Genomic DNA, 24,328 nt, shown 5'->3' with positions numbered 1-24,328 from the left:
TATATTCACAAGTATTTCCTCATGGGCAAATCAGAGTTAGCAGGAGTCTCAACAAGTATTTTAGTCAACATATTCAAACCACATCTGCATTAGTATTCATGTCATCTTCTCCAACATTAAAGATGCGGATGTCTTAATGACTAATTTAATGAACACAGTTTGAACCCATTTAAATAAGCTGTGTCAGTACGGAAAGGGAATAACAGCAAATTCAAACTTTTCTACTGTAATGAGTACGCACTGCACATATTTAGATCCCAGTGTTATTAAATTATTTAGAAAGAGGTATAGTCTATAAGACTGTTTCTTTGCAAGAATGTCTCAGTGTAATTCTGGTCCAAAGTTAAACAAAATAAACCCGTGTGAAATCTGGTGGAACTCTGTCGTTTAAAGGTCATTACTGTACGTCAGCTGATTTGTTGCTCTGGACAGCGCCGACAGAACTATCAAGTTGTTCTGGCAGGAACTACGCAGGAGTTGTCAAATTGTCACTGAACACACTGAAAAGTTGAAAACAATCTGTCTGTTGAATATTTTGTGTGCATGTGCGTGATCAGACGATTATTGTGTAACTTTTGTTTTCTGTGTGTGTTCGTTAATGGTCTCTCACGCTGTTCATCTGCCATTCCCCTCTACGAGTTCTTCTTCATTATATCTGGATTTTCTTCCTCTCTCCTGCCTCATCTCCCTCCCTGCCTAATGACACAGTAAAAGCAGATCCTGTCTCATTTATTCCAAAAATTGGTGCTCCGTGTAGTCTTTAGCAGATATAGTGCTCTCTTGATGGCGAAAGTTAATTTACCAAGAAACTCATGAGGTAAAAAACACGGAGGCATCCACAGGAACTGGAGCAAAAGGCCTTGAGAAATAGTATAATTGTATCTATGTGCAGTTTGACTGATTTAGGCATAAGGATTTAGGCATGTTTTGTAATTCACAGACATAGACAGAATTTATACTAATCTGTATAACAGTAGTTAAATGCAGCAGTTCATTTTTTATTCCCTCACTACTGTTGCCGAGGGATCACTCAGGAATGTGACATAAGAGGGGGTACCAAACTACAAAAGAGCTTTCCATTTTTAAATGCTATCACAGATACTTTCTTGTGTACCATTCCATATTTCCAGGTGATATGTTAGTATGCTATCGGTTTCGTGTAGTTATATCATTGTTTATATGAATTTTGGGTTCTCCATAACATTCAGAAATTTTGATTGCTGAGGTGGAGGCTTCAGAAAAGACCATTTGGGTTTTCTGCTATTTTTAAATTTTCTGGGTTTTGCTATTTTTAAATTGTGCAAAATAAATTAATATTTCTACAGCTGGGATTGGCTCCAGCCACGCGGTTACAGAAGATTTCTCATATATATTTAAAACAATATATTTAATATATAAAATAAAATAACAAAAAGTTAAATATTAAAAATATCTATAACATAATATAAAATGTAAGAATATAAAACAATAAAAGCACAAATGTTTATTACTGTCTTTAATATATAAAATAAATATACTGTCAATGGCCATCATGCAATAAACATGTCTGTGGGGCACTAAGACCCTGAAGACCAGCAGGAGGCTAACCATAGCAGTATGCTAACAGACACTGTTGTCACAAGGATTCATGAACCACATTTACAGCACAGGTTTTAATACTTGGATCGAGGTAAGAACAGACCTCCTTAATGAGATAATACTGATGTCTTGTCACCAATATTCCCCGGACATTAGCTAGACAGCTAACTCAAAATCAGTATTAACGCGAACGCCGTGTTTGACAGACATTAGCAAGGTTGCGATAGCTGTAGCTCCAAAGAGCTAACATTTTAGATGACATGTTTGGTGACATGGCTGGTAGTGGACTAAATTATATTTGATTATCTACTGGGCAACCATATCTTTCGATTGACGTGACCGTCTCGCTGTTTGTGGTTTTGTATTTAAATAACGATGGCTCAGCTAGCTAATGTTGGCTAACTAGCTTGTAGCTTAGTCCAACTTGCTCTTAGAAAATTCATCAGTGTTAGCAACTGCCATCTGATAATTACTTAGCTAACCAATAGTCCTTTAACTAATTAGCAAGTAAACCAGTGGACTCATTTAAACATTATTTAATGGTCTGTATCTTATTACGTTAAGTAATTTATTAGAGTTAATTTTATATATTTCATTTTGTCGACAGCTTATTTTTGCTAACGTAAGTAGCTACTGTGATTTTCTGTATCTCTGAGCAAAGTAGGTAAGTAAAACAGTCATGATATGCAGGCATGTTGTTATGGTGACCTCGCCATGAAGTTAATTAATGAAGTAAAGGGATTCATTAAAAAACAAAAAAAAAAACTACATAAGTGTGTGTCCCTTCTGCTGCAGACAGCATTGCATTCAGATTGAATCATTGGCCACAAGTTAGTGCATTCAGTGAGAGTTACTGCTTCAGTATGTAAATCCATGCCAGCTGCAAGGGCTTTGCTCCTTGTCAAGTTAAAAGAGCCTGCAAAACAACAGTGGAGTTGTCAAAAGTATAATTTTGCTGCGTTCAAAACAATACAACTCTCTAGTACTGCAAGCCACATACATCAAAACTGAAACACAGTTGAATCAACAGCTCTCTGAGTTATTTTCAATAAATGCTGATTACTATAACCTCCATGAAGTTAAGATTTAGTGCAGGACTGTTATATTAGACTGCATTTGTTTTTATTAGTGTACCCAATGAACTGGCAACTGACCCATGGTAAAACATGGTAAACACTGTGAATTGATTTTAGTCACAGATACCGTCATTGTTCATCAAAGAGTTCACTTGTGCTGCAAAATCACAGCAGAAATACACTTCTCTTAAAGTAGGATTTGTTATCACTTTACATAGATGTGCTTGGGAGAGTGACAGGCTCGAGAATCCATAAAGTGCTGAGATCACCCAAACCATCGTTGATTTGGGCCTTTTATGTTCGGATTTAATGAAACAGTACACAGTATGACCAGCCTTACCCTGTAAATAATGCACAGACTATTGTTATGGGTATGTTTGAGATTTATATTTCTTGTTCTGTGTGTGTGTTTCTCCTCAGACTTAGCCATGTCTCAGGTCGAGAAGAAGGCAGGGCTGTTGAGGAGGACGTCGTCCTCTAAAAAACCCTTGAAGGAAAAGGTGGTTCTGATGTATGATGAGATTTTTGCAGTAAGTATTGCAGGGTAAAAATATCAGTGGTTGAAGTCTTGAAAAAGTATAATGCTTGATTGTTAACGGCATCCTTTCTGTTTTGATTTAGAAAGAGGATCCAGCCAAAAACAACCCCCGATTCTGGGATGAGCTGTTCCTCATGAAGGTACAAATCAAAAACATGCTAAATAGATGTATGCTCTGCGCACGGAAACAGGAAATTGCTGAAGGTGCTCTGTGGGTGTAAGCTGCCGCAGTAGAAGCAGCAATGCAAACGGAGGCATATGTAATCGTTCAGTGATGGCTGTAAACGTTTAACTGAAAGCACAGAAAAAAATGAGAAGTACCGCTATGCACAAATCAGATACAGCACAGTTTAGCCCACAGCACAGGACACAACAGATGGGTGATATTGGAAAATGCTCCTCTCACGATCTTCTACTCTTTAGGCATGTTATGTGAAAACCTAACTCGTGCACCTCAAAACTTCTTTCATTTATTTTCTGTTTGGTCCAGGTCAACCTAGAATACTTGGAGTCCAAGTTGGAGAGTGTGGATGGAGACGAGGTCCAGCGCATTCAAGACAACATCAACTCTCTATTCCACCACTGTGTTCAGGCTCTGGGAGAAGAGCATCAGATCAAAGTGGTCAATGCCTTGCAGGTAACTACAACTCAGGAGGATGACTTAGATATTCATCACATTAGAAGCCCTTTTAAAGGACTAGTTGGCTTTCAGAGGCGCATTTACGAGAAAAGTCCATGTGAGCGATAGGCCACAAATAGAGACCTAAACTGGTTGAGATCAATGGTAAATTCATATATTGTAATTCAGTCACATAGAGTTTTCTTTGCATTGTTATAATGTGTATGAGTAAAATATGCCATTATGCTATTTGCATTTCCTTTCTGGCATTGCGTGGTGGTTTGCCCCGGTGTGCTCATGACTTATGGCTGATGTTACCAAACTTGAAAACCAAACTTTCTCTGTGTATGACCTCCATGTGGTAAACACAAGCACACAAGTTCAGCAACCACTGAACCACTGATGCATAAGTACTTCAGCCTAGTGATGTGAAAAGTGCTGTGTAGAACCAGTGTAAGGTTTGTCTGTTTTGGGTTACTATACAAACATTGTGGTGCAACAGGGCTGCTCCTTGGAAGAGGGCCACTCCCTCTGTAGATATGAAGGGCTCATTCTGAAACAAAACATGACGTGGCTGATTGCTTATGGCTTGGTTTTGAATACTACCTTCCATTTCTGCTAATAGATCCCACTAAATGCTACACGCAGGTCTTTGAAGTATTTTGATAAAGCCAAAATGTAATTATCTTATTTTTTCTGCTTTCTTTGTCCCTTTTTTTGTAAATCTGGCAAAGAATATGAAAAGAAAACAGACAACAGAACAAAGAGTTGTTATACATACAATGGAAATTATGAATCTTTGAATGGTGTGTAGATGTCTGTCTATGTTAAGTGACAGTATTAAATCCACCTGTACTACGTAGCAAAGGAAAAGATAACAGTAACAATAATGTCAGTCTATTTCATCATGATCAACAGTATTACCAAACAACTACCAGCTTGTCGGATTCATGAAACATTTCACATCGATGACTGTTCTCTGTGTTCTCTGTGCCTGTTTTCCCAGACTCTCTGTGCACTTTTCCGAGGGGTGCACCAGAAGAACAAGTCAGCGTCTGGCTTTGATATCATCAACATGCTCATGGGGTTTGACAAGGCTGAGCAAAGGATGAAGGTGAGTTTGGAATAAATCTAAAAAGGGAAGAAACATTGAGTTTCAGAAAGTCACAATAAAGGGGGGTTCTTTTTGTATTCATTCATATAGTTTCTCATGTTTGTGTCTCCTCCAGGACCTGATGGAGAGACTGGACAGCCTTCTTTGTGGGGACAGCTCCGAGAGTCTTAAGAGCCTTTGCCTCAAGCTGTTGCTGTGTTTAGTGACGGTGAGACAAAAAAGAAAACAGCAACTTGAAATATAAAGCCTTACGCTTCGGCAATACTCGTGTCACTCATATGTGGGAAAAAAAAAACTGTATTCACAGGTTACAGACAATATTAGCCAGAACACCATACTGGAATATGTGATGATCAATAGCATCTTTGAAGCCATTCTACAGGTAAGTGATTAGCCCAGAGGATGTAACTGTTGTGTCTTTGTTTTATATTAAATCATTCTCATAGCTCGGTCATCCCTTCTCTCCCTGTCTCCCCTGACCAGATTCTGTCAGATGTGTCCAGTAGAGGGCAGCATGGTTATGACGCTGTCGTACTTCTGGCCCTCCTGGTGAACTACAGAAAATATGAGGTGGGTAGTTTGTGTATACGCTAACTGGTGTCTGTGCTTGTTTGTCTTGGTATAAAGCCTTTTGCATTAAGCCTTATGTGCAGCTGGTAGACAAAATAAATCCTAGTATACAACCTGTCTGAGAGCCTCTCACTGTGCATCTAAAAGCAAACATCAGTCCTCCTTTTTTGCACTGTTTTTTATTTTTTTATTTTCTGCCATGACTCAGAAACTAATATTTGCGCTGGTGTAATGTCTCATCAGTATAGGATGCAATAGAAGCAGTTCCCGTATACTTCAGTTTGTACAGTACTGGTGTGTTGTCTCTAAATCATTTTAATTCAGAGTTACACCCTGCATAAGGGAAGCAGGAAGGGAGTAAGACTGAGTAACATGTTTTACAAAAAAGTCTTGCAAAGTTTATCCATGGTAACAGCATTAAGATTATAAACATTGACATTTCTATTTTTTATTGGATGTACATAAAAACTAATTGAACTGAAATGGGTATTCTTGTGTATCAGCCATGAACTGTATGAAAAGATAAACACACTCTTTGTGAAGTAGTACGTAGGATTGTTTTTTTGAAACCTGGTCGATGCGATCTTCAGGATCTGAATTATCCTGAACTTTAAGGCTTATATAATTTAATAAAGCTTATACAAAGACTTTCACTCCCAGTACAGTTGTTAAGTTTGGGAAAACAAGCTTTAGAAATAAGTTTTGAGATCTTAACAATTTTTGTACCAAGATACATGACTGAATCGTTTTGGAGCCAGGCTCTACTCTGGAGGTCGTGGCTTGAATATTGACGTATTTCAGTTGTGTTACTGAACTTTGCATGAGTTTACAGTGCATCCGTAAAGTATTCACAGTGCTTCACTTTTTAAACATTTCGTTATGTTACAGCCTTATCCCAAAATGGATTAAATTCATTTTTTTCCTCAAAATTCTGCACTCAACACCCCATAATGACAACGACTAAGAAATCACATGTATATAAGTATTCACAGTCTTTGCTCAATACTTTGTTGATGCACCTTTGGCAGCAATTACAGCCTCAAGTCTTTTTGAATATGATGCCACAAGCTTGGCACACCTATCTTTGGACAGTTTTGCCCATTTCTCTTTGCAGCACCACTCAAGCTCCTTCAGGTTGGATGGGAAGTGTCGGTGCACGGCCATTTTCAGATCTCTCCAGAGATGTTCAATCTGATTCTGGGTCTGGGCTCTGGCTGGCCCACTCAAGGACATTCACAGAGTTGTCCTGAAGCCACTCCTTTGATATGTTGGCGGTGTGCTTAGGGTGGTTGTCCTGGTGAAAGATGAACCATCGCCCCAGTCTGAGGTCAGGAGATCTCTGGAGCAGGTTTTCATCCAGGATGTCTCTGTACATTGCTGCATTCAGCTAGTCAATCCTGACTAGTTTCCCAACTCCTGCCGCTGAAATCATCCCCACAGCATGATGCTGCCACCACCCTGCTTCACTGTGGGGATGGTATTGGCCTGGTGATGAGTGGTGCCTGGTTTCCTCCAAACATGACGCATGGTATTCACGCCAAAGAGTTCAATCTTTTTTTGTTTCTCATGGTCTGAGAGTCCTTCAGGTGCCTTTTGGCAAACTCCTGGCGGGCTTCCATGTGCCTTTTACTAAGGGGTGGCTTCCGTCTGGCCTCTCTACCATACAGGCCTGATTGGTGGATTGCTGCAGAGATGGTTGTTCTTCTGGAAGGTTCTCCTCTTTCCACAGAGGAATGCTGGAGCTCTGACAGTGACCATCGGGTGGTCACCTCCCTGGCTAGTGCCCCTCTCCTGGCCAGTTTAGACACGCACAACACCCCATCAAATTCTCAAAAAGAATTTTATGGGGTGTTGTGTGTAGAATTTTTTTGGGAAAAAATGAATTTAATCTGTTCTGGGATAAGGCTGTAACATAGGTTTATTTTTCAGGTTTATTTTTCATAGTTTTAGTCAATGAAAAGTCTTATTATTTTTGTCAACTTTTAATTATTACATTTAGTCAAACTGCTACTAACAACATTAATTTTGGCAGCTATTGTACGTGTCAGTCAGCCCGTATGAAGAGATCCTGTGTTTTGAATGTTAGATATCCTAATAACATTCTAGTACCATCTCGTCTTATTAACAGAAAAAGGCACACCTTTTGTTCTAGTTTTTATCATCAGATAGTAGTTGTAGCTCGCCAACGTCTCATATTAGTCACTGAAAAATAGTCATTGACAAATATTTTTTGTCATCGTCTCTGTTAACGAAAGAATTGTTCTTAATCAAATGTTAACTTTAATAACTTCACTCATTTTCTGTTTTTCAGTCTGTGAATCCCTACATTGTGAAACTCTCCATTGTGGATGATGAGCCAACTCTAGATGTAAGTGTGTTTTCACTTGTGGTAACTTCTCAGCTACAGAATAATGAATAGCCGATCTGTTGTTGAGCCATCTTCAATCAGTGATCAAAGGTTCAATTGAAACGCCGGATGTTTTTCTCTCCCAGGGAATGGGTATGGTCGTCCACCAAGCCCTGACAGAATATAACAGGTGAGAACAGTTTCTATGTGTCCAAAAATGTTTTTTTAAAGAATCAGTAGACAGTGTGCAGGGACTGCTGGCATCATCCGCTTATTCTGATGTCTCACACAAATGTTCTATTTCTATTCTTGTGAAAAACACAGGCCCTTTACACTTTCAGTTATTTATATCCGACAGTTTTCTTTGGCAGCCTGTAATGTTTTTTTGGATGTAGCTAGGTTCGGAAATTAAAATGCTGTTGGTGAAGGAGGTCTTGTCGCCCTGCGTGCACAGGCAGACACATCAAAGTGATGGATGACAGCTGCATACAATCCATTGTTTTCGTTTATAAATTGAAAACTCCATAGATAATAAAGTGTGGGGAGTGGATGGAGATGTTGGGTAATTTGGTAAAGTGTTTATATCTTTTTTTTTTTCCTTTTTCTTTTTTTAGACAATACAAAGATAAAGAGGAGGAGAACCAGGGTGGATTCTTCTCCACCCTTACTAGTATGGTAAGATACTCATTCTCTACTTTTATAGTGGAAGTTTTTTCACAGTTAGGATGCTGACAGCTTGGTCTTTCTCCTGTTTCCAGGTGGGAAGCATGTTTATAGCAGATGCTGATGAGAAGCTCTCCGTACAGTAAGTGCAAAGTCATTTGACTTCTGAGTATATTGCATACATACACTTTCTGACTTCTCTACTAAAGTTTTGTGCATTTGCAATAATTTTCAGTGTTTTATTTAGAGAGTTCAAGATTATTTTGACCTTTTAACTTTTATGCACTCTAATGTGGTGCGGATTTTAAATTTTAAATTGTTGAAATTACAATTCTTGCCTATCAGTACCAGGCTGGATCATCATAATCTGGTCTGGTGGTTACAGATCTTGAATTTCACAGTTATTGCAGCCACTGTGCAGCTACGAACACTCAATGCTTTAGAAAGGGTTTTATATCCTTGTTCTGGTCTATTACTCATCACAGAAGCTGCAGAAAGTTCCTTGGACTTCATGGCTTGGCATGTAGTGTGAATTGTGAGATCTTATGCGAACGAGTGGATGTCTACGTCCAATCAGTTCATTTTCTCACTTGTGGACTCCAACGTCTAGACACATTTCAAGGATTATTAAATCCATGCATATGACTATAATTTAATGACTGTAGAGCCGGTGGGAGAAAATACTGCAGTTGTCAGTCACTTTTAAAACTCAAATACTAATAAAAAAAAAAAAAAAAAAAGCTATTGCTTCTGAAATGTGACTGGCTTCAGTTATGACTTTATCATTTGTTAGAGGTAACATTTACACATCATGGCCGTGAGGCAGCAAGAGAAATCATTACGAGTTCTTGAGTTACAGTTTTGACTTTCACACGGTGTAGACTCTCCTAACATTTGCATTCAAGAACTGATCACTGCTGTCCTTGTCCTGTTCTTTTAGTGCAACTTTAAATGACTGAAGGAATTGGTGGTGGCAGTATTAATTCATTCATTTGTATCTGTAATCAGGCTTTACTCTTGTTTTACATTATGTCAGCTCATTTATCAGCAACAACAACGTAATGCACGGAAATTTGGCAAACGAGTGCTAGGTACACACTTTGTCCAGTAACTAATGGCACAGAAAATTAAAAGGGTGACCTGCTAACACATTAAGCCAATATTAATAAACCTTCCTCAAGCTTGAATGGATCAAAGGCTAAAGCTTTTAAATCCAATGGTATGTGAATATTTAGAGATTTAATTTCATAAACGAATGCGCTCACTCTGACGAACTTCTCTTTAATTTAAAGGACAAATGAGGCAATCCTGCTGGCGCTCTACGAGGCTGTGCACCTTAACCGCAACTTCATCACCGTACTAGCACAGGTGAGATATTACCGTTTTTGGTTTTGACTAGATTTGGGGACAGCTGAGAGCTGATTTCTCTCTTAATAGCAACCCAAAAGAAAGCTGTCAAGGAGCAGCTGGGAGTTTATCTGCTTGGCACTCAGAGGAGATTTATGAGTGTTCCTGCGTGATCTATAATATAGATATTGTAGATTGCAGGCTTGTTAAAGGTCAGCAGTGTCTGAAAAACAACATTAGGACAAGTGATCAATTGCAAAAAGACTGTTGCTTCTTCTCATTTTTTTTCTGTGAAAAATTGACTGAAGGGTTTCAAATCTTTTGCTTCTTAAGACTTTTGCTCGTCGTGGTATCTGTGATATCGTTTGACATCTAATAATGATGAAATAGAAGTTACATGCATTATTTTATCTGTGGATCCTATACAGACCTGCACTTAGGATTACTCCAGCCATCACACCAACTAAAAGATGAGGCTGCATCAGATGAAGTGCAATAGTATAGCACTTCAAGATCAGATTTCACAAATCTGCTGCTACATGCAATATGTTCTGTCGAGAAGCAATGGTTAATGTTTAACAATTAAATTAAACTGTAAATGTTCTGCAGTCCTTAGCAGTCTCCAGTTAAAGGTATCCCATTCCTTTCTCTAGATTTTCAGTTCCTTATTTCCCTCCTAAGTGCCGTAATAAACCAAGCCAACGGTAGGCCCATTTTCCAGTGTCGGCCCGTCACTGAGCATCTATGGCTCTAGTTTTTGTAGTGTGTCTTGCACACACCTGTCAGCGGCTTTTCAGCATGTTGAATCGGTGGTGGTCGGAGAGATCTCTCTCAGCTTAGTGAACCAGTGCAAGAGAAAATTAATAAAGTGTAGACCATAGGTGACGTGACATCAAAGTCAACCTTCCTTGCTGTTTGTTTGGTTTGTCCGTACATTGAAATACAAGGGACTCTTTATTAATGTGTTTGTGGTCTTTCAACAGAGCCACCCCGAGATTGAGATCCCAGTCACACCGATCACTCCCACTCCAACAACACCTACAACACCTCTAGGAACAACGCCACCCTCCCTAGACAGTAAGTTATTAACACAGACTCGGTGTACGGTGTCAGTGACGTTATCCGTTGGATGTCTGCCTCTCACTGTCAACATGTCAGTTTGTTACTGAATTGTAATGCAGCCTGGAGGAACAGATGTGAAGCTAAATTAATTTCCAGACAGAATTAAGGAAATTCAAAGATTAAATTAATTATGAAACCATTTCTTCTTTCTAGAAAGAAATCATGTTTATCTACAACGCTGACTGACGTCTTGTGGTTTAACAGAAGCTATATCGTATAGTCTGGAGCACTGGATTCACTTTATTTCTCCGACTTTTTCTGTCAAGCCCCCCGTCAGAGGCCAGAAACACTTCCCCTTATCACACACTTTTTTTTGTTTCAGACACTAACATTGATAGGGAAACACCGAATAAAAACTGATCAAACTTAAATTTGGGTGAAATAACAGTCAGCACAACAGCATCAGCAAACTCTTGTTTGTTTTCTCTGCATAAATCCTTCACCTTAGTTTTACACCATACACCTTTTTGTTTTTTTTTCCTGGTCATCAACTTCAGAGTTCATAGGGGAGAAACATTTTAACCTTGTGTGATCAATATTTACTCTTATTTTATACCACTGCATCCTCTTATAACAGTATTGATTTTTACTCAAAATATTGATTCCCTCAGAGCACCTGAAGGGGCTGAAAATGGAGCAGTGCTTTTGGGTATTAGGGGTCTCTGCCTCCGTGCTTCCATTTAATCGTAACTTTTCATATGCATTTTTAAAAACTTCCAAACTTGCCAGCTCCAGTTCACTTCTGCCTCGAGCCAGCATTCAAGATGTGCAAAGACATAAATGCACCCTCGCTAGCAGTGTCTTCAAATATTCAAAGTTTATCTGATAGTTGTGAGTTTTTTAAGTAACAGTACTTATATATTGCACAAATGGCACGTCTTATTACATCTCAATAATCAGATTATTACAACATCCCGATGTCTCTCTGTAAAGGAGTGCTCAGCTATCGCTTCAGGTTTTGTGAAAGGCTCATGTTGTTGTTAAGGCATTCAAAAGCAGCTCATTTCTCATGCACACATGCTGTAACTGTTAAAAGGTGCATGTTTCTAACTCTGGCTCACTCACCCTCCGTTGCTTTAAACCCAAGAGCCATTTTCTACATCAAATATTAACCTACAGTTTCAAATTCAGATGAATGTTTCACATGGAGCGTGCGTTATGCCATATCATGGAACCCCCAGCACTTAGGCCCTCTACTCAGATCAGAAACGGGTGCACACAGGCACCTCTAATCACATATAATAAATATACATTACCTTCCACAGTGTAGCCCCACCTGACTGCATGTTTCTTGAAAGTGGGAAACCATTGTGTCCGTGGGGCCTGCAGTGATCCCAGGAAGAAGGAAACCAATATGTTTTTCGTGGGAGGAAGGGTGACAGCAGTGACTGGCTCATCATTTATCCATGAAACAAGCCATGTCGTTCAGAGAGCAGAGATTTTTAAAAGGGAGGGGGCTCGTCTGGACAACCCAGTGGCTGCAGCAGTGATACAAAGACATGATGTTTTGCTATTGCCTGAGTGAGCACTCCTTCTCCTCAAATAGGACCGCTCTTGTTAGGCTAGCTTTTAGACTTTAAGTTCAGGTCCAGGTTTTGAGGGTAGTCATCATTTAAAGAACTTGCCACTGACTTCTTTGTTTATTATAATCAGAAACTAATATTTTTTATCATTTCCACGTCTAGCTGTTATGTAAGTGTTATTTGTACTTTTGCTGTGTAGTGATGAACAACCCTGAGCTGCCACTGGATCCAAACCTGCAGACCAGCAATCTTCTCATTACCTTCCTCAAGTACGCCTCCATAGTAATGCAGGATACGAAAGGTAAATGGAAAGCTGTACATCCTCTGCCTGTGTACAATTTTATTCAGATTTAATTCTCCGTCTCTTTCCTCAGTCTACAGACAGTGGCAACTGCTGTCTTCTCTTCCTCTGTGGTTATGATATTTTATACTAGGGCTGTCATATTTATTTTTTTTTGATTATTTTGATATATTTTTTGTTAATGTACTTATTACATATAATCCTTTGATGAACATACAGCTAAATTACAAACATATTAAACTTTCAAACCAATATTTTCTCATAATGACATGTTTTAACATGTAATCTATGAATGAAGCAACCATTTCAGACATTAACTTTTACCTAATGCTACTATTCATCTCAAAAGTTAAGACTGTATTCAGCGCAGACCTAATCAGGAGACGTGTTCTTTACACTGCCACTAATCAGTGTACATGATGTTGAGTATGATCCAACTTTAATGGTGCTGATTGTAATTAGGAATGCAGCTGTATTATTTATATGCAAAATGTTGCTTACACCCACTCACAGCATAGCGGTAATGGGAATCTAATTAGTTCAGTTTTATAGGTCTGTATGCACATAAATAAACCGCTCACAATTTGCAAATGCTCTGGGAAGAAGCAGGTTATCCATTAGCATCTGGTCTCGGAAGGCTTTGAGGATTCTGAAACACAACAGATAAGGATGAATCTCACTCGCCACCAACCATGAATGAAACAAACCTCCCTGTAGTACTCTTAAATATTTGCAAATGGATTTAGGTAATCAGTTACGTTGACGTTGTAGCCCTATATAATACAGTTTGTTATTCCAGTCTTTGTATCCGTTAAGAGTCATTTGTGTGTTTACAGATGAGCATCGACTCAACAGCGCCAGACTGTGCCTAATCATCCTCACCTGCATAGCCGAGGTACGAGCCACTACACTGCTGTAACATTTGCACCTGTCCACTCTCTCTGTAACAATCTGTCTTTGTTTTAATTCTCCTGTGTGGGATAGGACCAGTACGCTGATGCCTTTCTTCATGACGACAATATGAACTTCAGAGTCAATCTCCACAGAATGGTGAGCTCATGTTTGAGAGCGAGTGACATTAGGTTGGGGAATTCATCCCATTAAGAGGCTATCTGTACTTGCATAATCCAGTAGATATTCTAAAAAAACTTTTGTGAACATTAATTATGAATGTCAGACAGTTGTAGTAGCTGATAAGTGTGTCCATGTTTAGCATGTGCATGGTTTATTTATGCACATAGACATAGTTACCATCTATTTTAATTCTTTATTTTTCAGCCTATGAGGCACCGCAAAAAAACAGTGGACAAGAACATCCCCTCCCGGCCGCTGGTGTGCGCTGTTTTAGGTAAGAAAAGTGTTTGCACTCACGTGCCAGTTCATTAGGTACACTAGTGATGAATGAATGCACACTAATACAACAGTCCTGCACTAAATCTTAGCTCCATAAACGTTATTCAGCATTAGTTTTAAACAACTCAAAGAGCTGTTGGTTTATAGAAGTATTCAATTGTAGTGTGTTAATTTTACTGGTGCATCCCACACCACTGACACTAATGAAAGAGCAATGAAACAGTTTTAGTTATTTATCTAATTTGAACATTCATTACAGAAATATATTCCTAAATCATCTGGAATGAATAAACTGTAGAGCAACTTATCAGCATGATTCAGGAGAGGCCACCTCTGTACGAGGCTCCCTAGCCTCCCAGCGAATAACGGCTCTCCCAGAAGAGTTATTTCCTTTAATGCAGGTGCAGAACTTTTGTACCGTTGTCTGTCGTCTTCGTGGTGTGTTCAAGTGCAACTCCATAAAGTTTTGTATACCCGTCTAACTCTTATTTTTCTCGTTCTGTCTCTCCTCTGTGCCCCTTTGTTTAGATCTGATGGTGGAGTTTATCGTCACTCATATGATGAAGGATTTCCCCATGGATCTATACTTGTGAGAACACATTAAAGTACAGATTACACACACATATTATGGCTCATCCACCATCCAGCTCTATTAACCACAGTTTTACGTGCTTATTTTCTGGGCAGGCGCTGTGTGCAAATCATACACAAACTCCTCTGTTACCAGAAGAAATGCAGAATCAGATTACACTACACCTGGAGAGAGCTTTGGTCAGGTAAACATAACTACACTATAGTCTCCTCTTGCCTAAAAGTTTGTCAGAATGAATCTATTCAGAGGGGATTTATTTCTCTTGATGATTTTGATATTACACGTCCTGGTTAATGATGTATAATCCAGCCCAGAGCATGTACATGTGTAATTTGACACAGTCTATACGTAATTCAAATTTCTAGACTTTTTGATTGCGTGGACATGACCTCAGGAGTAAAGAAAATAGTTTTTTGCAAAACAGAGCCAATTTCCTTCTGAAGTGATTGGGTCTGTTGTTTTGGAAACATATTGCATCACTGAGACTGGATAATGAGTCTCTGGAAAGCACAATCCATCCTAGTGGCCTTATTTTCAGCCTGGTCAACCCACAATAGGATAACATTTCAGCTTGTAATGGCCCCATCGTGCTGTGTCTCATTAGAATACAGATTCCTCTAATCAGACCAATAATCAGCTTAATTCCCTGAATAACACCAACCCTCTCCTCCTGGCGGTGATAATAGCATACCATGAAATAAGACTGGAGAGGAAAAAAAAAAAGAGCCAAATTAAACTAATAGGTGCGTTAATCTTCTTTCCACATGTTGTGCCAACTTGTGCTGGAGTGGGTTTTAAAGCTTTTCTTTTGTGTGTGTGTGTGCACATTTTGGTTCTCCTTCTGGGGTTTGTTTTCCTCAATAAAAGCTCCAGAACAGGCTCGATTTGGCGTTGAAAGGTTCCCCCCTTCTGTGTTTCCATTATCTGCCTTAATAAAGATGCACACAGAGGAAAGCACAGCGCTGCCATGTGCCTCTGCTGGCAGGCGATCGTCAACACGCTGCATTATGTCACTGATGTGAGCGTGTCTCCCTTTGCATAGCTCTCATCAACCTGCTGAAGTTCCTGCTGTCAAACGAGACCGCTCTGCTGGCCAAGCACAACATCTTTCACCTGGCCTTACTGGTGAGGAGAAACACACACAGCGCACACTTTTTAGTCTCACTAATCGTGCAGTGAAAGGAGAGACGGATGCGTCTAGTAGTCCAGCCATGTCAGTGTCTGAAATTACACACCAGAGCCTAAACTCATTTTATTAGGAAATGAGGTGAAAAGAGGTAGTGCGTGCAGAAACGGATGCAGAACAAATTTTCTTTATAGATGCTATTTTTTTTTCTCCTTGTGGCTCATTCATCTCATCTCAATGTGTTGTCTCCTCTTCCAGGTGGTGAATCTGTTCAACATGTTCATAACATACGGAGACACGTTCCTGCCCACCTCCAACAGCTACGACGAGCTGTACTACGAAATCGTGCGAATGCACCAGGTCTTCGACAACCTCTACTGTATGGGTACGTTAAAAAAACCACTGCCGCATCAAACCTGAGTAGAACAAATCGATGATTACCACGTATAAAAGTTACAGTTTAAAGCAGCTACAGTCAATGTGTTTGTCTTTGCTGTGGATGATGTGTGCTGTAAAACGGATAGCTTATTGTGACTACTTCGCAAATATAATCAATCGAATCCGTCATAGCCTTCTGCCTTACGGAGCTTTATAGTTCCTCCAGCTTACCGTTTTTGTTTTATACCCCAGTAGTTATGTTTTCATTCACTCTATCTGTTTTCCTTTTGTTATTTCTTGCTGCAGCGGCCAACTAGAAGCTCTAAAACCCCACTTTGCTTTGCGCTGTACTAAAATTACGGACATATAAATTTAACAAACAGATGGTGAGCACAGTGTGCTATTCTGCTCCTAAATAGCCACATAACTGCCTCCAGGCGCAGGGTTGGGACCAAAACTGGAGCTAAAAGGAAAGTTAATATTGCATTCTAGATACTCGAGGTATAAATAATCTAGTCATGGCTATTTAGTGGAAATTAGTAATTAGTGAATGGAAGTAGAGAGGTGATGGAGTTTGTGCTGTGGACATGTACATTATACATATTTTATTAAGACACCAGGTAAGCATGGAGGAAGGTTTTAGTTTACACTAACTTTAGAACAGGGGGAAACTGAGAATAGTAAGTAGTCTGTCTCTAATCCAACCATGTTCCAAATAAATGCCTACATACATTTATAGAATTTACACTTTACACTCTGCATTTAGTTAAGTCCTTTTGTTGAGTTGAATCAACCTGATTTAAGAGTTGTGGTTCAAGTGGTTCAAGTTAGACATTTGCTTTTTTTTGTTTTAGTATATTATGCTAATATTTTACAATTTTGGTCTGTTGGTTGAATAAAAAGGGGACATTGTGGACATCACCTCTGGGCCAGGGAAACACACCATATGATTAACAGAAAACAGTTGCAAATGATGTGTACATGTGTGTCTGAAACCCTTTCTGTCTGTCTTTCTCTGCTTTCCAGTTCTGAGAGTATCAACCAACACCGGCCAGTGGAAGGAGGCAGCCAGTAAAGTCACGCATGCCCTTGTCAATGTTCGGTAATAACACACACGCGCGCGCACACACACGCACACACACGCACACACACACACACTGCATCCTAAGAAGGAGAAATGAGTCATATCAGATTTGAGGTAATTGCTAACAAGAAAAAGTGCTGGAAAAAGGTCAAAAATAAGTGAATGAAGTCTTTGGAAGTGTAATGTTCCATCTCCAGCCTTTTTTTTTTTTTTTTTTTTTACATCCCCCAGTCCCCTTTATTTGATCCTTTTTAAGCTTTGATCTCCTTCACCCCCATCCCTCCACATATACTCTACTTGGTTTTTCCACCGTAATCTCTCATTCCTCCTCCGTCTTTGCTGATGAGATGATCCTCTGAGGTCACCCTGGCTTGGAGGCCCCCGAGGGCACTCGTGCGAGCGGGATGCTCCCAGAGGATTCACCCATCTTGGGTCCTGATGGAGCAGCCTCCCTGCCTAAATAGGCAGTCACAAAGGTTGAAGGGAAGGCAGGGAGTAAGAAAATGAAAAGAGGAATATTTGAAAGAGTAGATGAATAAATGAATGAAGGCGGAGAACTATAAAGAACCCAGAGAGACTATATTGAAATAAACTTAGACAGATGAACCAATTTCATTTTACTCCCATCAGTTCATTCCTCTATAGGCGGGCTTCCCACACGTAAATGACGGTAGAATTACCACCACTGACAATTGTCTGCATTTTTGTCATTATAATCTGTTTGATATATGACCCAGTCTAAATCAGTACAAAATAAACTGTTTAATCTCTCAGTTGAGCTTATTGTATCAACTTATATTTGAGCTATAAAAACAGTTTATCTCTTAGAAATGAATGCTAATGCTGGAAAAGATTGCCTCTGAATTTGCATGTGAAAGTCCCTGGTGTGCTCAGACAATATGAAATGGGCACCAAGATGGAGATTGAACAGAAATGAGTTCTGGTGTTAACAGGCTGTCTCTTAACTGGTATTATTTTGAACTTTTCTTGTCAAACTTTCACACTTTGATTTTATTTTATTTTTAGTTTGCACCAAGACATAACTGTACAAACAGCTTTTACACAAAGTGATGTGCAGTAAGTAAGGCTGGCTGCAATTGTACTCTGCATATATCGAAAGTCAAATGTGTGTGGACTTTTGTACTTTTGGACTGGCTCTGTTTTCCTTTGGTAAAGACAGGACCATCAGTTGCATTCTTAAAGTATCCTTAATGTTAATCTGTCTGCAACAATGTTCAGGTGGTGGTACATATTAAAGTAACATCCACATGAATTCTATGACCCTGGTTTCCCAGAACAACATTCACTCAGACTGTGAGCTTGCTTTACGTTACTTATGCCTGGGCCAATAAGTTTCACTTGAACACACAGCAAAGATCAAAACCAACTTCCCACCAGCACATACCTTCTGCATTTGCATGAGAGAAGATCACTCCCCATACCAGAAGATGCCTGTAGTCTGTATTTATCATTCACAAGGGAGGAACCAGAAGTGCAGTACTAAGTAGGAAGCCAGGAAGCCTGCCTCTCCTGATTCATGCTCTTCTGTGGATCTGTAGTACAGATATGGTGACAATGAAAAATGTGTCTTGTCTGTGTGGGGCCTCATGACTTTTACTTACTTTGGTCGCTTCTATTTCTCTTCTCACAGGCGTTTACTGCCAGCCCAACGGCACAGGCCAATGGCCAGCTGTTGGTTTGGCGTATCATGGTCCTGAGCTGCTGCATTGCAGATGCTGACCAGATCATTTTTAATGCCTGTCATATTGTCTGAGTTGTGGAAATTAGAGACTACAAAAGATTTTGTGTTGACTCAAGTGCCTGAGTGGTCTCAAATCATTGGTTTAGTGAAGCTCGGTTTTCCCAAAACCATCAGGTCAAATCTTTAAGTTTTATCTGCTTATCTACAAAGCTCCATTAGTGGGTGATGAGCACACTGACTAGTTGAAGAAACATGCTTCTTTGGGTTGCACAAACATAAGTTTCTTTTGAACCGTTATGTTCAGCTGGTACAACACATAAAAGCCTTATTGCCCAACATGCCTAAACCTTGGGGCTGAATTTGACCAAATACCATCAGTTTAAAAAGCCTGTGGACCGTTTTCCCAGAAACGAGATTGCTTTGCTGATTGGTTTGTAATGAGATATGTTACAATCACATCTTTCAGTAATGTGGCTTGGATTTCGAAGAAAAATATTCTCTGCATCCTTTCTGATGTGTTTGTGTTTTTGTCTTTCAAGGGCCATTATCAACCACTTTAACCCCAAGATTGAGTCATATGCTGCTGTGAACCACATCTCCCAGCTCTCGGAAGAACAGGTAAACACAACGCGCTTCACCTCTTTTTGCACTCTTGCCTAAAAGTTGCATGTGAATAAAAATGAACTTCAGCAATATCTTGGGTCCATTTGGGCTGAACTCCCCTGAAACACCGCTCTTTTCATTTCAAAAGTAAATCTCATGAATATTTGAGCAAACAATGGGAAACGCTCAGTGCTTCAAAGTGTGTGAGCAGGGGCTCACTGCTTTTTGTTGTGAAAGAATGCCTATTCATCAAGAAGTAGCTGCAGCTGTGTGGCAGCGATGAATGAGTCAAACATGGGTTATGGTGATGAGACACCTAGAGGAGCAGTTGTTATCGCACACATGCGCTGCTGAGTCTGAAAACTCATTATGGCTGATTTATTGTGCACAGTTCAGGCTGGTTGGATGACACTGTTCTAACTAAAGACTCACAGCTTTTGCAGTCTTTTCCTAGAAATACATTGCGCCTTTTAAACATTACAAACTAAAAAAAGCTTGAGTAATTCTCATTAGTTTCTTCTAATGTTTTAATTTAAAGTACAGTTGAGGGAGCAGTTTCTCTGCTCTCTGCTCTCTCTCTCTCGTTCACATAGTCCCACTGGATTGCAGACATATAGGCAGAGAGTATTAAGTACGTCATTAAGCAGATGAACTTTTGAAACCATTATTTCTTCATCATTATTGGCAAAAAGCCTTCACTAGTAGGAGGCTGAACAGATATTAGTTCCATTTAAGACTTTATCATCTGTGAGGATGGGGAAACAGCCAGAAGAGTCCTTTTTTTTTTTTTTTTTTAACAAGCTGATAAGAGAGTGATGGATTTGCTCATTATGCTCCACAATTACCTCTCTGCGTTTATCTACTAGATTTATTCACAACAAAGAGGGATGGCACAAGTTGGCTTTGGTGTTGATGAGCTGCCAGTAGTTTTATATTATTTTCTCACATGAGGTGTTAAACAACCTTCTGATTAGATTGAAGTGACTTAGAAGGACTGTTCGCTTCCAGCTCTTTTCCTCAAGCTGCTGTAAATTGATCATTGGCAACAGTTTTAGTCAACGCAAAAGTTTGTGGATTTTGTGTTGAAATTGAAATGGGCATTGAAACAAACTAATTGTTCTTTCAGGGTTTGTTAACGTTTGTTTTGATTAACTGTTTAATATCAGGCTGTTTCGATGCAATTATCTTTAAAGATGGTACAGTGCAGACGTTTTGCTTGACTCAGAGTAATTTTAGGCTTGTGAGTAATTGGCTTAGTACGCTCATCATTTCCATTAAATGGAGTTGGGATTGCTCAGGGCATTCTGCAAGATCAGCACTGTTGTGATGTAGACAACATAGATCAATCGACATTAAAACTACCTGCAGTTCTGAATCATCAGGTAACGGACACTGGGTTTCTGAAGGTGTCCAGCACCAGGGCATTGGTAGTGGGAGCTTTTGGGTCCTATGGGTTGATTTGGAGGCCCGGTCAACACCTTGTGCTGCGTTTGATGTTTTTTTTTAAGCTGTTCCTAAGCAGTTGTAGTGTGGCAGGCCGCATTGTCCTGCTGTGTGTGTTGCTATGGGATGGGTGTGCCTGGTCAGCAACAGTGTTTAGGTGGGTGGTACATGTCTCAGTAACATCCACATGAATGCCAGGACCAAAGCTTCTGAATATTTCATTGTAACAAAGTGATTATTGATTTTTCCAGTAATTTATACCATAAATAATAGTTTATTTTATATGAAAGATGTTGTCATTGGTCATATACAGTCTAATCTATTCCCAGTCCTTTACTCATCACATTTAAGGCAAGATTAAATCAATATGACTTTGAATTCTGATGAGATGTGAGGCAGAGATGAATCCTCTGACATGTGATTGACATACGCCTGCAGAACTGTGATATATATATATGTGTGTATTAGTACCGGGTTGGACCCCCTTTTGCCTTCAGAACTGCTTTAATCCTTCGTGGCATAGATTCAACAAGGTACTGGAAACATTCCTCAGAGAGTTTGGTCCATATTGACATGATAGCATCACGCAGTTGCTGCAGATTTGTCGGCTGCACATCCATGATGCGTATCTCCCGTTCCACCACATCCCAAAGGTGCTCTATTGGATTGAGATCTGGTGACTGTGGAGGCCATTTGAGTACAGTGAACTCATTGTCATGTTTCAAGAAACCAGTCTGAGATGATTCGCGCTTTATGACATGGCGCGTTATCCTGCTGGAAGTAGCCATCAGAAGATGGGTACACTGTGGTCATAAAGGGATGGACATGGTCAGCAACAATACTCAGGTAGGCTGTGGCGTTGACACAATGCTCAATTGGTACTAATGGGCCCAAAGTGTGCCAAGAAAATATCCCCCACACCATTACACCACCACCACCAGCCTGAACAGTTGATACAAGGCAGGATGGATCCATGCTTTCATGTTGTTGACGCCAAATTCTGACCCTACCATCCGAATGTCGCAGCAGAAATCGAGACTCATCAGACCAGGCAACGTTTTTCCAATCTTCTATTGTCCACTTTTGGTGAGCCTTTGCGAATTGTAGCCTCAGTTTCCTGTTCTTAGCTGACAGGAGTGGCACCCGGTGTGGTCTTCTGCTGCTGTAGCCCATCCGCCTCAAGGTTCGACGTGTTGTGCGTTCAGAGATGCTCTTCTGCATACCTCGGTTGTAACGAGTGGTTATTTGAGTTACTGTTGCCTTTCCATCAGCTCGAACCAGTCTGGCCATTCTCCTCTGACCTCTGGCATCAACAAGGAATTTGCGCCCACAGAACTGCCGCTCACTGGATATTTTCTCTTTTTCGGACCATTCTCTGTAAACCCTAGAGATGGTTGTGCGTGAAAATCCCAGTAGATCAGCAGTTTCTGGAATACTCAGACCAGCCCGTCTGGCACCAACAACCATGCCACGTTCAAAGTCACTTAAATCACCTTTCTTCCCCATTCTGATGCTCGGTTTGAACTGCAGCAGATCGTCTTGACCATGTCTACATGCCTAAATGCATTGAGCTGCTGCCATGTGATTGGCTGATTAGAAATTTAAGTTAACGAGCAGTTGGACAGGTGTACCTAATAAAGTAGCCGGTGAGTGTATATATAGATTTAAACCATGTCACACAGGCCTGACCACAACACATCACTTCCCAGCTATGGCAGCTGTCTAAAACACACTTTGCTGACTAACACTCAGCACAGCATTGTGGGTGAATAAACCACAGAGCAGTGTGCTTCAATGAGAGGCTGAAGACCCTTAGTCGTGTCCAGACCTTATGACACAGCTGTTTCATACTGACACACGTTATGAAGGACACTGCTGGATACTGAACAAAATTGCAGTTATATTTTTTTGTCCTTTAAGCCAATTGTGCATCACGCAGGATTCTTTTCTGCAGATATTCAGTACACACAATGACTTGGATCAGGAGCAGCAACATGAACAGCAATGTGAAGCACTTACTCTGCCACCACGGTAGTTTTGGTTTGGGATAATGTCTATCGATTTATCTCTGTGGCATTGTGGTTTTTATAGTGCTCACGCTTGCGTTCATTTTTATGGTTATAAATGATAAAATGCATCACTTTTGAAATGATCAGGTTACATAAAGTCAAGGTCAAATTGAAAAGAGAGAATAGAGTGAATACAGCAAAAGCTTTCAAGCTGCAGTGTCTCGCACAACTGAATGCACAAGAGGTGGAAACAAACAAACAAGAAAAGACAAATGTATGTTTTTCCCAAAAGAATCCTTACGTCCCTCTTTATCACACAAACGCAACCGGAGTAGCTTTTCAGTCAGTAGCCGATACCCAGCTGTGAACTCTAACTTGTATTGAGGAAGACAGCATGAACAGATTACATATCTAGACTCATCTCTTCGCTTTTCTCCTATTTTGTTCAGTCCCCTAGCTTCTTGATTTGTAAGGACGTGAAAGAAGTATTCAATTTCCATTCCTGCAGTCTTTTGACATGCAGTCCTTAAAAACACACACACTAACACATATTAGCCACCATGGCTCCATCCCCCCGGGGCGTCTCTGTCCCCTCTGGTGTCACCAGAAGATGGATGGCTTCTAGAAACATGCAGTATTAAAACGAGCTGCTGCACTCTCAGATGCAAAGTACAAGCCTGGAGTCCTTTTGGATCTACACTTCAAGATAAACACAATGACAATGCACACAATCATATCAGCTAAGTGATGCAGGAAATTGCTTGGTTAAGTGAAGTGTGTGTGTGTGTTTGTGTGCGCGCGCACACTCATCATCCCCATCTTTGCTAAAACATCTTATATGATAAAGGTTTTTCCTTCATTCACAGCTTGTTTTTCCTTTATCTTAATTTTTTGCTTCAAATCAGTTTGTCACAGCTCACACTTTCTCCCTCTCCCCCCGTTTTATCATTTAGGATTCTTGTTTGAGTTGCGGTTATGATTCAGTCCTAGCTCTAAATCTTCACACAGAGAGCTGAGAGAGAAAGACAGGGAGCTGCGTGTATGAATTTTTCATCAGTTCACCACCAGAGGTTCAAATAAGAACAACAAGCGCTGGTTTCCTGAGCAGAGCTGTGGATTTATTAGGAGAAAATAAGAGGAATGTCTTCCTGCTCTTCAGCCTTCGCAAATTTAAAAAATATAGATAAAGCTGTACAGGAGCAATGCTGCCATGGCAAAAAGACAATAAATTTTCTCTGCG

At 40.0% G+C, this 24,328-nt stretch overlaps 1 protein-coding gene across 1 annotated transcript in view; it reads left to right on the top strand.

The window, feature by feature from the left end:
• Positions 1–1,586: 1,586 nt before the first annotated feature.
• The window catches only part of armh3 (armadillo like helical domain containing 3), a 26,108-nt gene continuing 3,366 nt past the window's right edge, over positions 1,587–24,328 (top strand). Inside the window, exons 1-24 of the mRNA XM_084566625.1 lie at positions 1,587–1,669; positions 3,075–3,184; positions 3,276–3,332; positions 3,683–3,829; positions 4,818–4,925; positions 5,041–5,133; positions 5,233–5,307; positions 5,409–5,495; positions 7,807–7,863; positions 7,989–8,032; positions 8,457–8,517; positions 8,601–8,647; positions 9,798–9,873; positions 10,836–10,929; positions 12,697–12,798; positions 13,635–13,693; positions 13,783–13,848; positions 14,077–14,146; positions 14,680–14,740; positions 14,839–14,927; positions 15,786–15,868; positions 16,128–16,254; positions 17,274–17,349; positions 19,573–19,651. Coding sequence (XP_084422751.1) covers positions 3,083–3,184; positions 3,276–3,332; positions 3,683–3,829; positions 4,818–4,925; positions 5,041–5,133; positions 5,233–5,307; positions 5,409–5,495; positions 7,807–7,863; positions 7,989–8,032; positions 8,457–8,517; positions 8,601–8,647; positions 9,798–9,873; positions 10,836–10,929; positions 12,697–12,798; positions 13,635–13,693; positions 13,783–13,848; positions 14,077–14,146; positions 14,680–14,740; positions 14,839–14,927; positions 15,786–15,868; positions 16,128–16,254; positions 17,274–17,349; positions 19,573–19,651 — 1,860 coding nt within the window. The 5' untranslated portion in view covers positions 1,587–1,669; positions 3,075–3,082. The remainder of the gene's footprint in view (positions 1,670–3,074; positions 3,185–3,275; positions 3,333–3,682; positions 3,830–4,817; positions 4,926–5,040; positions 5,134–5,232; positions 5,308–5,408; positions 5,496–7,806; positions 7,864–7,988; positions 8,033–8,456; positions 8,518–8,600; positions 8,648–9,797; positions 9,874–10,835; positions 10,930–12,696; positions 12,799–13,634; positions 13,694–13,782; positions 13,849–14,076; positions 14,147–14,679; positions 14,741–14,838; positions 14,928–15,785; positions 15,869–16,127; positions 16,255–17,273; positions 17,350–19,572; positions 19,652–24,328) is intronic.

Source organism: Chelon labrosus, assembly GCF_963514085.1.
Source record: "Chelon labrosus genome assembly, chromosome: 2".
NCBI classification, from domain to species: domain Eukaryota; kingdom Metazoa; phylum Chordata; class Actinopteri; order Mugiliformes; family Mugilidae; genus Chelon; species Chelon labrosus.
This window is presented reverse-complemented; position numbering and strand designations above follow the sequence as displayed.